The 14,070-nt window shown below is 43.0% G+C and overlaps 1 protein-coding gene across 19 annotated transcripts in view; it reads left to right on the top strand.

Annotated features, from left to right (window-relative positions):
- The window catches only part of KMT2C (lysine methyltransferase 2C), a 183,787-nt gene that overhangs the window by 165,577 nt on the left and 4,140 nt on the right, over window positions 1-14,070 (top strand). For 11 of the 19 annotated variants that reach the window (XM_044424617.1, XM_044424603.1, XM_044424611.1 and 8 more), the window contains 12 exons: window positions 1,608-1,772; window positions 3,670-3,811; window positions 4,559-4,706; window positions 4,933-5,111; window positions 5,223-5,353; window positions 6,491-6,743; window positions 7,212-7,351; window positions 8,298-8,396; window positions 10,244-11,363; window positions 12,453-12,589; window positions 13,466-13,608; window positions 13,871-14,039. In XM_044424617.1, the coding sequence (XP_044280552.1) occupies window positions 1,608-1,772; window positions 3,670-3,811; window positions 4,559-4,706; window positions 4,933-5,111; window positions 5,223-5,353; window positions 6,491-6,743; window positions 7,212-7,351; window positions 8,298-8,396; window positions 10,244-11,363; window positions 12,453-12,589; window positions 13,466-13,608; window positions 13,871-14,039 (2,826 nt within the window). The remainder of the gene's footprint in view (window positions 1-1,607; window positions 1,773-3,669; window positions 3,812-4,558; window positions 4,707-4,932; window positions 5,112-5,222; window positions 5,354-6,490; window positions 6,744-7,211; window positions 7,352-8,297; window positions 8,397-10,243; window positions 11,364-12,452; window positions 12,590-13,465; window positions 13,609-13,870; window positions 14,040-14,070) is intronic. The other 8 variants (XM_044424622.1, XM_044424606.1, XM_044424621.1 and 5 more) reach the window with 6 other exon arrangements.

The following is a 14,070-nucleotide window of genomic DNA, read 5'->3' as shown; positions in this document are numbered from 1 at the left end:
ATCCACCCACCTTGGACTGGTTATTCAGTTGCTAACCCATGGTGTGTTAACCATGCTAACCCCAAAGATGTTCAGTCTTTCCAAGGCATGTTTCCAGTTTACTTCTCTTGCCTGCTCCTTGCACATATCCCAGGAATCTTTGTGGCACAGCTGCCCTATAGAGCAAAGCACCTGCCTTGATGTTACATATGTCCTGTCTTCAGAGTGAAGCAGGTGGAGCAGCCCTTCTTTTGTTTTAGGATGAAGTGGTGAGGATTTTTATTTTCTTTGTCTAAAGCCGAAGACAAAAGCCTCCTTTGCTGCTCCCAGCAGCATGTTCCTTTTCCTAGCACAGCTATGTTTGCATGTGCAATTGACCTGCTTATGGGAAGTGAACATATCCCCAATTTGGGGCCATGATGATTTAGGAGGGTTATTTAAGCTTCCTTCCACTCCTCTTTTCATGCTGAAATCCCCCATACCACAGAGTTGTGAAATAAAGAATTAAATCATGAAATAAACGGGGGGTATGTTTTTCTTTTAACAATTCTGCTGAAGAGGATGGAATTTTGGCATGAAATTGGAGAGGTGTATCATATGCACATATCTGTGCTAACAAGGGGATAAAATAGATTGCTATTACATGAGTAGCCAAGTCGGAGGAAGTGGAGGATGCCAGGCCCCTGTGAGAAGCATTCAGGCTTTTTCACTGTTCTTGCCAAGAGCCTCTGTCACTCTTTCAGACAAGCCATGCTGCAGTCAGCTGCCCAGAGAGCTTCAGCTATTGAGCAGTGTAGAAATAAAATGACACACAATTATAATTGTAATGATCATAATAAACAGAACCATTCTGCCAGGTTCAGATGGCATAGCAATTCGCCCTGAACAACCCAACAGCGGGCCATGGGTTCTCAAGAGTTGCTTATGAAAACTAAGCCTCCTTGAGGAAAGTGCAGTGGAATCAGGCCTCAACAAGCTACCATGGGTGGGTTGTTATCTCCAGGTGCATGGCAAGAAAGGTAGAAAAGCACAGGCCTGGCAAAGAAAACAAAATTTAGGAAAGGCAGGCTTGGTGCTGTGGGATTCAAGGATAAAGGCAAGAAGGCGGCATTGAGATTTAGAGGTGAGATAGGACCATTGCTTCTTCCAAATGCTCATGAAAACAATATGTAATTATATGTAATTCCTTTTGGATAACCTGTAAATAAGTTGTGTGCCCTGTTAATATACCATTAATCGTCAAGACAGGGCTTGGTTGCAATTTATTTATTTATTTATTAAAACATTTTTATGCCGCCCCATTCGCCGAAGCCTCGGGGCGGCTCACATCACAATTGCAATTGCAGCGGTCCACAAGTTACTGTCACTGACTGTGTTCTTCAGTGTTTTTCTGCCTGTTAAAGTATATTTGTACAGGTTGTTTGACTGATAGAAAGAGTACAGGAGGAGATACAAGCTTATGTGTGAAGGGCTTCCAGTAAGGTACTTGCTGAACTACCTTGATGCTATTGTATGATAAGTGGATGAAATCTGGGCTTCTAATAGCAATGGTTGTCTTGCTGTAATTGAGTTAGGGTTGATTCTCAGTTGATTTGTGATGCATCCTAACTGCTCCTCTTTTCCTACAGCAACTCTCTTTGCTGCCTCTAATGGAACCACTAATTGGAGTGAGTTTTGCCCACTTTCTTCCTTATGGCAGTGGCCATCTGAATAGTGGAAGTCGCCTTATGGGAAGCTTTGGTAGTGCTACGCTCGAAGGGGTATCAGATTACTATTCTCAGCTAATCTACAAGGTGTATTTTTTTTTCCTACATAGATCCAGAATTTCTGTAAGAAACCAAAACATTGGGATTGACCACTAATTATAAAAATGATAATTCTTGCATTGTCATCTTCTGCTTTGCTCTTGTTCTTCTTCATTGGAAAGTTGGAAGCATATTAAAAGTTTTTACTCATATTCTGTTAGCTATCTTTTCAAACTGATGTAATATTGAAAGTTGTAATTACAACCTTTTAATTCCCAAGTGCACTGCAAATGCAAAATAATTTCATGGAATAATGAAAAGAATATGACTGTCTTTTCTTACATGTACCTGTGAAACTCCAGGGAGATTCACATGGAATCAGTGTTATATCCTACTTTTATGTCCTTCCAGCACCAGGCAAAGGCCTTTTATTTCTCCCAGGCCTTTTTAAGCATCAACTGAAACTGATGTTGTTCTTGTTCCTTTGAGGCTTGTTGTTTTCATTCCTCTGCTGCTTTAGGTTTGCTTTTCCCGATTGATAGATTTATTGTTTTATAACATACCATGAGAGTATTTACTGAAGGGCAGGAGATGCTTTCCCTGAATAAAAAGAAATAGTTAACTGGGAAATTGGCATTTAACTTTACATTCCCAGCTGATAACAAAATTACCTGTTAAACATATAGTAGGTCAAGTGTTTAGACTTCCAAATAAGGGGATTATAGTTACAGTTTTTAACAAATGAGATTAAATTCCCAATTCCTTTCCCCATGGTAGAGTTGCACTAACTCCACTGTGGTTCTCCTACATTCTTTCATGCCTTCCACAATCACACTCTTAAGTATTCATTATATTCATATACACCCATTCATTCATGTGGTTAACCTCCCTCCGTTTATCCGCACAGCAACCCCACTTAGGCCAGTGTGTCCACTGCATGAGCAAGCAGGGTTGAAGCAAAGTCTGGGTTTGCTGGCTCTCTGTTTTGCCCAGGAAAGGGGTGGTGGCTTTTGCCACACGTTTCAGACAACCTGCAGCTAGATTCCGTTGCCTCAAATGGTGCTTGCCTCTACCCCTTCTTTTCCTTCCATGGTGGGTAGATGGCTGGCAAGACCCTTTTAGACAGCATGTAACATCTCTCCCCCAAGACCTGCTAGTCTTTAAATGACCTCATATACAGCTCTTGCTTTCCTGCACATGCTCAGTTTTTTTCACCTTCTGCTGTCTCTGGTTAAACTGATTTGGCTCGTTTTTGTAAAGTGGTACCTGGAGAAAGCAAAATTAGATCTCAGAAGTGGGATCACCACTGGTGCAGTAGACGGAGCTGTTGATGAATAAGTACTGTCTGCTATAGTGGCTAACCTGAGATGTCATATATAAAGGATGACATACAAAAGTTGTAAATAAATAAGTAAAGCTGCTTAAAACAACAACAACCCATGTCCTCGCTGGCATGAAGATTCATGAAGCCCCATCCGCTTCCTGGCAACAGTGCCCTGCCTCTTCCAAAGACCATCTGAGCGTGCTTTTGAACAGTGCCCAGGCTTCCCCCTCCAGCTGGATAGTCAGTATCAGGCTTAAGAGTGTGAAACTGCCTGAGAGCCCATTTCAGAAAAAACTCTGTGGTAGCTGCTTTCCTTTGTGTGCAGTGGGTCAGGCATAATGCCAAAGTAAAGCTGCACCTTATGGTTTGGATTTGCCCAACCTTATGGTTTGGATTTGGGGCCGGGGTGGGGCATGGTGTGAACTTGAGGCTCCTTTCAGACTCCTTTCAGACTATGGCACCAAACCATAGTTTGGTGTAATATCTGAAACAAGCCAGTGGGGCAGTTTACAGTCTGGAGAGCCCTTTATATGTCGCCTATGTTATTAGTCACTAAATATATATCTTTACCTGAAAAACTTGCTAAGAAAAACTAAGCTAAAATCCTTTCTTCTTACACAGCAGAATAACCTCAGCAATCCTCCCACTCCTCCGGCCTCCCTCCCTCCCACACCACCACCTGTGACTTGTCAAAAAATGGTAAATGGATTTGCCACCACAGAAGAACTGGCTACAAAGGCTGGGATGCTGGGGGGGCATGATGGTGAGTTCAGTGGGCCAGAGCCTTCATTATCCCCCTGCATGGTTCAGATTGTCTGCAGTGAGATCTGAGGCTACTTTCTGTACAATTTTAAGCCACTTTACAGCAAAATGCTATGAAATTCTGGAAAGAATGTCAGGTATTCTGTGCTGAAAATACTCCGCATTTCCATAAAGTTAATGTGACTGATTGACCGAATAAAGAGAGCTGTACAGTTGATCCTGAAATGCATCTAGGCACCTCTGCAGATTTTCAAAATTATTGCAAGATGTTTTTACACTGTTTTTGTTCACCGAAATCCTTATGCCCTAGGACCCAACAGCTTTGGGCTGTAGGTCTTGTGTGAGAGCTAAGAGCAGTAGCTTCGAAGGGGAGTAGCTGCTAAGATGCTCCCTCCCTCCCTCCCTCCCTCCCTCCCTCACACACACACACACACACACACACACAGAGAGAGAGAGGGAGAGAGAGAGAGGGAGAGAGAGAGAGAGAGAGAGAGAGAGCGCACACACACACATATACTTCTGAAACCCCCAGTGAATGGTTAAGGGCACTGTGATATGTTTTTCCATTTACATGAAGAAAGGAACACTACATCTTTCCAGGCTTTGGCTACTGAGTGATTGCCATTTTAATTTAAAGCCCAAGTAGAACTAAGTTAGTGCAAGTTAGGATCCATTTTTGGATTTTTAAAAAGTTCATGTCTTTAGATGTGTTGGGTCATTTCCTAGTTCTGTTCTTACTGCTTTTCAGTTACCAAAGCTCTAGGGCCGAAGCCGTTCCAGTTGCCCTTCAGAGCACAGGATGACCTGTTAGCCCGAGCCATGGCTCAGGGCCCCAAAAGCGTGGATGTACCTGCTTCCCTTCCAACTCCACCTCATAACAATCATGAAGAACTAAGGCAAGTGTTTTCTCTCAATTTTGTGTTGGCTGACCAATATCCCAGGTGCTTCTTGTCCAGTTAAACTCTGAGAAAACACTCAGTACTTTTGCTGCTGTTGTAGGAAAAACCAGATAAAGTTGAAGTAGACTGAAATTGCCTTCAACGTGCTGTCGCTTTCTCAAGTTGCTCATTTGATCTTCACATCACCCATCTGCATGTAAACAGCATTTCTTTTTGTTCCCAGGGTTCAGGATCCCTGTGATGGCCGAGACACTCCAGATAGCTTTGTTCCTTCTTCCTCTCCTGAAAGTGTAATGGGCATGGAAATAAGCAGGTACCCTGATCTATCCACTGTAAAGGAAGAGGCGCCAGATCCCGTTCCATCTCCTATAATTCCAATCTTACCTACGAGTATTGGAAAGGGTAATGCCAAAATAAAGTTCTAAAGGATGCACTGTTTTCTTTACCTGCATTATCTTGCAGTTCAACTGCATTAAATGTTTAATTCCCTCCCCCCACCCCTCTCTAATTTAGGTTCAGAAGCAAAAAGGAACTATATCAAAACAGAACCTGGCTTCTTTGGTGCTCAACTTGGGCCTTCCCAAAATGGCCCTAAATCTGGCCTGGTATCCATAGCCATTACTTTGCACCCTACAGCTGCAGAGGTAAGGAGCTCAGCTTACTCCTGTGTAAGCTCTTGCAGTGTCGTGTGCGGTCTCCGGTATCCTGGGGTGATGATTGCTACTTTTATTTGTGTTGCAGCGCAACAGCATTGTTAACTCTAACAAGCAATTTCAAACACTGAGCCTTTTCTGAGGTTGTGGGGGCAGTTGGCTGGCTTGCCTTTTTCATGCGGTGTCTTCTGCTGCTCCTTTCCTCGAGCTACAACTTCGATGCCATTCGAAACAAAACCAGAAGACACCAGGAGCCCAGGCAATTGAAATATGGGCCCAATTCAAAGCACTGACGCTAATATTTAAAGCCCTGAATGGCTTGGGGACAGCTCATCTATTGGAGCACCTCTTCCCATACATGCCTACCAGGGCTTTTAGGTCATTTTTGGAGGTCTGAAGGAAATAAGAAAGGGGACAGCAAAGAGAAGGGCCTTCTCAGCAGTGGCAGCCCAATCAACTTCCCAAAGAGGTTTGCCTGGTGCCTTCTCTTTACTCTTTCCACCATCAGGCAAAGACCTTTTTATTTACTCAATATTTTAACTGTTAAGGTAATTTAAAAGATTTTATGGTATTTTATAGTATCTGTTTATATTTTAGTTAAAATAAAACCTTTTATTATGTTTTTGTTGGTTACAAACTGAAGTTATAGGGATGTTATTCTTTTAAGGTTTTATTGCAGGTGTTTTTATCTTGATTGTTGTGATTTCTTCATGGCCATATTTGTTAAATTAATACTATTCATTTTACTATGTATTTGTTGTTTTATACTGTACTTTTGTAACCTGCCCTGAGAGCCATTTTGGCTAAAGGGGCAGGGTAAAAATGGAAGGAGGGAGGGAGGCAGGCAGGCAGGGATGGCAGGCAGGCAGTGTACTGACATCAGGCTGTCAAGCCAAAAACTTGAAGCCAGCTCAAAGAGCTCAGGACAAACCGTCTGAATGGGCTTCCTCATGTTGCCATGTAACCTTTCGGAGTGAGTGCTTTTTTGGTCTTCATGTCCCCCAACTCAACCAGAATTGGTGGGTGCATATGTGGTTGCATGTGTTTGTTATACTTGCCCCACTTCAGCACGGGCCTATTCAATTATTTAATAAAAACACCGATTTGTTTTTTCTTTTTCTACTCTAGAATATTGGTAGTGTGGTGGCAGCATTTTCCAACCTTCTGCATGTCAGAATTCCAAACAGTTACGAAGTGAGCAGTGTGTCAGATGTTCCACTGTCTATGGGAATGATGAACTCGCATGGCGGAAATCCAGCCTTTGAGTACAGGCAGCAGATACTACTCCATGGTCCACAGCCAGGCAGTGTCTGCCCCCCTGGACTAACAGGGCCTTACGGACTCAAGCAGCATCATGCCGCATTTCCCCCAAGTGGCAGCGGTGAGTCAGCTTGTGTCTCGTTGTTTGTGGTGCTGATTGTTAGAATTAATAGTGAGAATCGCATGTTGAGACGAGAAACTAAATGCATTGCTGCTTCGTTTTCCTGTTACACTGTCAATACTACAAAGTGCATTCTGGTCAGTGATTAGGCAAAATCCACACTTGTAAGATATTTTGCAGGAGGGTTACTTCCAGTGGGAGATATGCACAATCTTTCTGTCATATACAGCCCCAGACTACTAAAATGTAAATCCAGATGCTAGAAAAATAAGGCAGTGAAAAGGGAGAGTGCAAAATATGTTTTGCCAGGGAGATAAGTTGCCTTGTAGGCCAAGAAAATAGAGTTCCGTGCTGCGTGGAGATGCAGAGCACAAAAAAATACTTTGCTCGGGTCAGGCCTACCCCACAGCCTCGCGACTTATGCTGAAATGACACGTGTTCACCATGTTTTTTCCTTGTCATGTCAAGTTTTGGCAGGCTGCAAAGGACACAGCCCAAACGTCACGGATGGTTCAGCGCTGAGGCCACAGTGGTGTTCTCATTGTAAAGTAGTAGTTCTGGGCAGTGGAGTACGGAAGTCTTTCAAGGATCTACCTTTCTTGAAACAGGTATTACTTACAAGTAAAGATGCCTTTTGGTATGGGTTTGCCGTTCCAATTCTGCGGATGGGGTTTAGTACCAAAAAGGGGGTTGGCTAGGATAGTTGGCTATACTTTTTATACCTTTCATTGCCTCCAACTATTTCACAAATGCTGTTCCGCTGTACTGTTTCTGGAGGGTGGATGAATTCTGCAGAGATTTCTCTTTTGCTAGAAAGTAGTCTCTGGTAGAATAACTTGAGAAGGCATAACACAGCAGTGCTGTTTGGTTTGTTCAAGCAGAAGCGATGTCGTCATTTTCCCCTCTTGCTCTCATATAATTTCAGCTACTGCATTAGCATTAGAAGTGTGAACATTGCTCTCTATCCTGTATATGAATGCCAGGATGTTTCAAGCTGCACATTTCAGAAGCTTGGCATGGCTCTAAACTATTATCAGTAGTCAATTTAATCTTGGTTTAATATTTTTTATTTTGTGATAGTTCTGCACAATCAAAATTGTGTGTGAAGCCATGCCAGTGTATCCAAAAAGTGACATATCAGACACCCTTGCAAAAATTAAAATCTACCATTTTGAGCAGTGGCATATTGGTGGGGCAGGAGTGGGCGTCTCTTAAATCAGCTTTTCTTTTGTTACCGCTCTGTTTGCAGTTCCACCATTCTGAATGCCAGGGACCACATTTTTATTAGTTTACACTGAAGTTTTTAATAAAGTCTTAAGTTCAAAACACAAAAATAGTTTGCTGCATTGAGTGCATTACCTAGTAAATTCCAAATAGCGCATTGGCCTCCAAAGTTTTACTTTACCATAAGTATTTTTTGCCATGTGGCTAATGAAGCAGGTTAGAAATCTAATTAAGAGAGCGAGAGAGAGAACGAGAACTTCTTTTAATCAGTGATCACTAATGAAATAACTTTTCCTGAAGTAAATTGTTTTTTTGATTCCTTATTTCCAGGATTCCAGAGAGCAGTCTGCGAGGGAGGTGGTCTTCTGTAGCAACAATTGTTTTGTTCTTTATTCTGCATCCATGCAAGCAAAAAACTCAGAGAGCAAGGTAACTATATGGTAGTTCTTGGTATTAGTGATTAAATATAATGCACAATTAAGATTCCTGTAAATGTTAATTACAGGGACCCAGGAACACCCCGGTGAGCCACGCAAAAAAATTCTGCCATTGTAAGAGTCAAATGTTGTTTGTTACAAAAATGACACTGGGTGAACTAATAACTTGAACCTTGGATCTGTTATCTACCTAATGAATTTTGCAATTGTGCAGAATTTCAAACTGGTCCAATAAAGATTGCCAGAGACACAGTAAATTAAGATGTGCTGAAAACTGACCTTCTGCCTTTTTATTTTAAACTACAACATGCCTGGGTACACCTCATGGTTTTGGTATATTTGCATTTGTTTGGTGACGTTCTAAGTCATGCTTCATACATCTAAGGGTTTCTGCCCCATTTTAGCCCATGGCAAAGTTCATTTTTGCATGCTGAGCTTTATTGTGAACCTAGAATGCTATTACTTCAGTGGCACAAAAATTTTGCAGTGGGCATTTCTAATACTATGTATTCAATGCTCATCTCTTCATTTATGGATTCTGGCCTCACAAGCTCAGACTATGTTTTACTGTGTAAGATGGGACCACAGTGTTGTGCAGGGACTTGGGCAGTTGAGTCCTTTGGCACTGGCCACCGCTGTTGCCTTCAGTCTGGATCCAGCCCCTCATCCTTCCAACTTAAATTGCCCAGAAGCCATCAGTTTGTAAATTACAGGTGAAGGGCAAAGTCCCCTTCTCCCACTCTAACAGCCTGACACATACTGGGTCTGAAGTGCTTCGTTATAGGTAAAAGGAAAAAGAAAACTGTTAACTACATCTTTAAAGTCACAAGTCTTTCAGGGTGGGGTTGGAATGCACCAGTGGAGGTAACAAAAGGTTTGGGGCTTCACATCACCTGTCTGAAACCAGAAATGTAGCACAAGGACCTTGATCTCTGACCATCTGTTCCACTTAGTAGGTAAAGGGAATGCTGACGTTATGAAGACAGAAGGACAGTGTGAGGGCCCCAGTCTTTGTTGCTGTTTTCTGTGTGATAGGAAAAGGACGTGCAAATACCATATTCATGTCATTAAGATGGCTGGGAGAAACTAGCACGATTCCGTTGTCCTCTTCGTGTATACAGGCACGACACACAAGCAGGGGGAGCAGAAATGAGTCCGTTCCACTTACCTCCTTTTCTGTTGTTGCTGTTCTCCTTACATGTGGAGGGTGACTGTCTGCAGCGGAGAGCTTTGCCTAGCTGTGAAAAACTTTCTTGTCATTTTAGAACCTTGATGCTTGATGCCAGCGCAATTCTGCTTTTGACAACGGGGGAAGGGTAGCTGCCAGATGAGGCAGGGTTGGGATGTTGAGACATCAGAAGCCATTCTGCCTGACAGAAAAGTCACTGAAGGAAGGGTGGGAGGGAAGGAAAAGACTGTGTTGGACACCTGTGCGGGCCCTACTCTCTGTGCGGGTAAGGCAGCACATGCAGGGATCTAACTATTATTTTTGTGTTTGTTTTAGTTTGTATTTTTTCAGAATCCTATTTGGATATTCTGAAAGATTCCACAGTATGGTTTTATTGCACACTTTTCAAAATTAAAGATCCCATTGCTTCCTTTTTTCAGAAGCCATTTGCAATTTAATTTCTTCAAACTTGCTTAAGAAATTGGAGCTCCTAGTTATACAATGATTGAGGCTTATTGGATCAAATTATTTGTTGGCAAATGAAGCAAACTGATTGTTCTGTACATGATTTGATGTTAATGACACTCCACATGTATCTGGCTTGAACCTGATATTGTTGAAGTGTGTTTGTATAAAAATCCGTATTTAACTGCTTTCTGCTTATTTCTCAGGAATCAATTTCTTCCTTAACACAGTTTCCAATGAAGGAGACGCCACCCAAAGTGTTCCATCAGTATAACAACAACATATCTACATTAGATGTGCGTTGCCTCCCTCAGCTACAGGAAGAAGTTTCTCCACCTACATCGCCCCTTATCTCCTTCCCTCCTGCTTTTGAAGCAGCCAGAGTGGAGCCAAAACCAGATGAGCTTAAGGTAACGGTGAAATTGAAACCTCGCCTGAGAACAATCCCTAATGGTCTTGATGAATGCCGACCAGTAAGTAAAAAATGGAAAGGAATGAAATGGAAAAAATGGAGCATACAGATTGTGATTCCTAAAGGAACATTCAAACCTCCTTGTGATGAGGAGATAGACGAGTTCCTCAAGAAACTGGGCACGACCATTAAACCGGATTTGGTACCGAAGGACTACCGAAAATGTTGCTTCTGTCATGAGGAGGGTGATGGGCTAACGGACGGACCAGCAAGACTCCTTAATCTTGACTTAGACCTTTGGGTCCATCTGAATTGTGCTCTTTGGTCTACTGAGGTCTACGAGACACAGGCTGGTGCCTTAATAAATGTGGAACTAGCTCTGCGACGGGGGTTGCAGATGAAATGCATGTTCTGTCACAAGATGGGCGCTACCAGCGGTTGTCACAGGTTAAGGTGCACCAATATATATCACTTTACCTGTGCTATTAAAGCACAATGCATGTTTTTTAAAGACAAGACTATGCTTTGCCCAATGCACAAACCAAAGGGTGCTCATGAGCAAGAACTCAGTTATTTTGCCGTCTTCAGGCGGGTTTACGTTCAGCGTGATGAAGTCCGACAGATTGCTAGCATAGTACAGCGGGGGGACCGTGAGCACACCTTCCGAGTGGGCAGCCTCATCTTCCACACCATTGGCCAGCTGCTGCCACACCAGATGCAGGCCTTCCATTCTTCAAAGGTGCTCTATCCTGTTGGTTATGAGGCCAGCCGGTTGTATTGGAGTACACGGTATGCCAACCGCAGATGTCGCTACTTGTGTTCCATTGAGGAGAAGGATGGTCTGCCCCTGTTCGTGATCCGGATCATTGAGCAAGGCCATGAAGATCTGGTTCTTACAGATTCAACCCCAAAAGGTAACACAGAACCCTGGGAATTTCAGTAGGATTCTATTCTACCTCTACATTCCAGAAATGTATTTGTTTACATCCTCATGGAATTACCTGCACATTATTTTAGGGTTCTTGCCTTGTTTTTTCTGTGTTGGGCTGAACAAATAGCAAATATATATATATATTAGATTTTATATATATATATAATCTAGCTCACACTGATGCAGCTACTGAATTGCCATATCACAGACCTCTTATTACTTAACAGTTGGAGGGATTTATTAGGTAACATGTACACTTACATGTGACATGTAAAGCCACTTTAGATGTGATCAGTCTTGAATACATCAATTGCCTCTGTGTAGCAAATTGCTACATATCTTATACATGATCCTAGAGCAGATCAACCCTGACTGCTCTTTGGAAGGCCAGATCCTGAAGATGAAGCTCAGATACTTTGGCCACCTAATGAGAAGGAAGGACTCCCTGGAGAAGAGCCTGATGCTGGGAACGATTGAAGGCAAAGGGAGAAGGGGGCGGCAGAGGATGAGGTGGCTGGATGGAGTCACGGAAGCAGTTGATGTGAGCTTAGGTGGACTCCGGGGGATGGTGGAGGACAGAAAGGCCTGGAGGAATGTTGTCCATGGGGTCGCAATGGGTCAGACACGACTTCGCGACTGACAACAACAAGAAGTAAATTGCAGGCCCTGTGTCACTGTCACTTGTGGTATTTTGCCATCCATGCACTGCACTACACCACTTTCCAGTATGTGCAGCAAAATACGCATGTGTTCCTCTGATTGATTGATGATACCCTGCCCTTTTTCCTTTCAAGGAACGCAAGGCAGCTTACATTATTCTCCACTTCTCAATCTCATAGAAGAGAGCAAACATGCAAGTTACATTGTTTTGTATTTAGTAATTGTGTCCTTAAATTCATCTATGGACAGGTATAATCTTAAATGTGCAATTCCCCCCCCCCCCGGGGCAAATCCTAGTAGTAAGTCTAGTGCTACATGGAAAGTGCAGGTGCTGTTGTAACAATTGGGCAGAATATGGTTTCTCTTTCCTCCTGCATTTGTTTTGCTTACTGTAGTTTATTTTTCTATCTAGGTGTTTGGGATAAAATCCTGGAGCCTGTTGCTTCTGTAAGGAAGAGCTCTGAGATGCTCCAGCTCTTCACTGCCTATTTGAAGGGTGAAGATCTTTTTGGATTGACAGTCTCTGCGGTGGCCAGGATAGCTGAATCGGTGTGTGGTCATGCGACTGTACCAGACTGGCTCATAATCTGTTCTTGTTTAGCATCAATCAAATGATTGTTTACACCAATTTTTTAATGCAATGAATGTAACGTGTCTCCAGGGTTTACCTAATATGAATTCATAGCAGATTTTGGAGGAGAGTAATGCTTGGGTAGTAAACATTGTGCTATAACTGGAGCAGCAAAGCTTAGCAGAACAGATCAAGAGCACTTTTGGCCAAGATTGAGCTTCCCATTAATTAGGGAGGTTGTAGAAATAGGCAGCAATGGCTTGATTTCTTTCCTCCCTGACTCCCCAAATATACAAGAATATATTTAGTAGGCAGTAATGGCAATGTGGCTGATGCTAGGGGAAGTCTGTACAAGCATGCTGTCAGAATGGGCGGATGACACAAAAGTGCGCGATGGCCGAGTACTGCAGCCCAGGATCCAAAAAGACAAGCTTGTGCAATCTGTTTGGGAACCTGTGCTCTTAAGAAAACCAGCAAGGAACTAGAGGCAGACACAGAATCACAGAATACGAGTTGAAGGTACCGATAAGGCCATCATGTCCAGCCCGCTGTTCAGTGCAGGACTCCCAAGTGCAAGCATCCCTGACGGATGGCTGTCCAGCTGCCTCTTGAATGCTTCCGGTGTGGGAGAGCCGAAGTCACCTAGGTCATGGGTTCGGTTAGCATACCGCTGTAACAGGAAGTTTTTCCTGATACGCAGCCAGAATCTGGCTTCCTGCAACTTAGTTGTCTGTCTTTTTCCATTTCTTCAGAGCATTAGTTATTCTTATCTTGAATATTATGGTTGAATCCAATTGCCCTTTCTTTAGCTGTTTGCAGCTACATTGACTTACACCTCCTTAATGTGATTACAGCTTCCTGGGGTTGAGGCGTGTGAGCATTACACCTTCCGTTATGGCCGGAACCCGCTCATGGAGCTCCCTCTTGCAATCAACCCCACAGGCTGTGCCCGCTCTGAGCCGAAAATGAGCAGCCATGTCAAGAGGTTTGTGTTAAGGTATTTTCTTTTAAATTCACATAGTACAGCCCAGGGTTTATAGGCTCTGTAGGCTACTTGTGCTTCTGTGTGCTGCTTACAAACCCTGTTGTCGTTGGCTGTGTATGTGCATGTCTAAGCCGGGGAGCTTCTTTGCTGTCTGTGCTAGCTGGCTTTGAATGTTTTGTCTGTCTGCTTGCTTGTTATGCAAAATGTTGTAAAATTCAGAGAGATCTTCAGTTTTCTTTCTATGTTTCTGCTGTTATATGACCCATTACTACAGGCCTCATACCTTGAATAGCACCAGCACTTCAAAGTCATTTCAGAGCACAGTTACAGGAGAACTGAATGCACCTTACAGTAAACAGTTTGTTCATTCAAAGTCCTCTCAATACCGAAAAATGAAGACTGAATGGAAGTCCAATGTCTATTTGGCACGGTCACGTATTCAGGTCAGTTACAGCATCTCTTTTTGACAAGGCA

The sequence above is a fragment of the Varanus komodoensis genome, unplaced genomic scaffold (assembly GCF_004798865.1).
Source record: "Varanus komodoensis strain SLA01 unplaced genomic scaffold, ASM479886v1 scaffold15, whole genome shotgun sequence".
In the NCBI taxonomy this organism is placed as follows: domain Eukaryota; kingdom Metazoa; phylum Chordata; class Lepidosauria; order Squamata; family Varanidae; genus Varanus; species Varanus komodoensis.
This window is presented reverse-complemented; position numbering and strand designations above follow the sequence as displayed.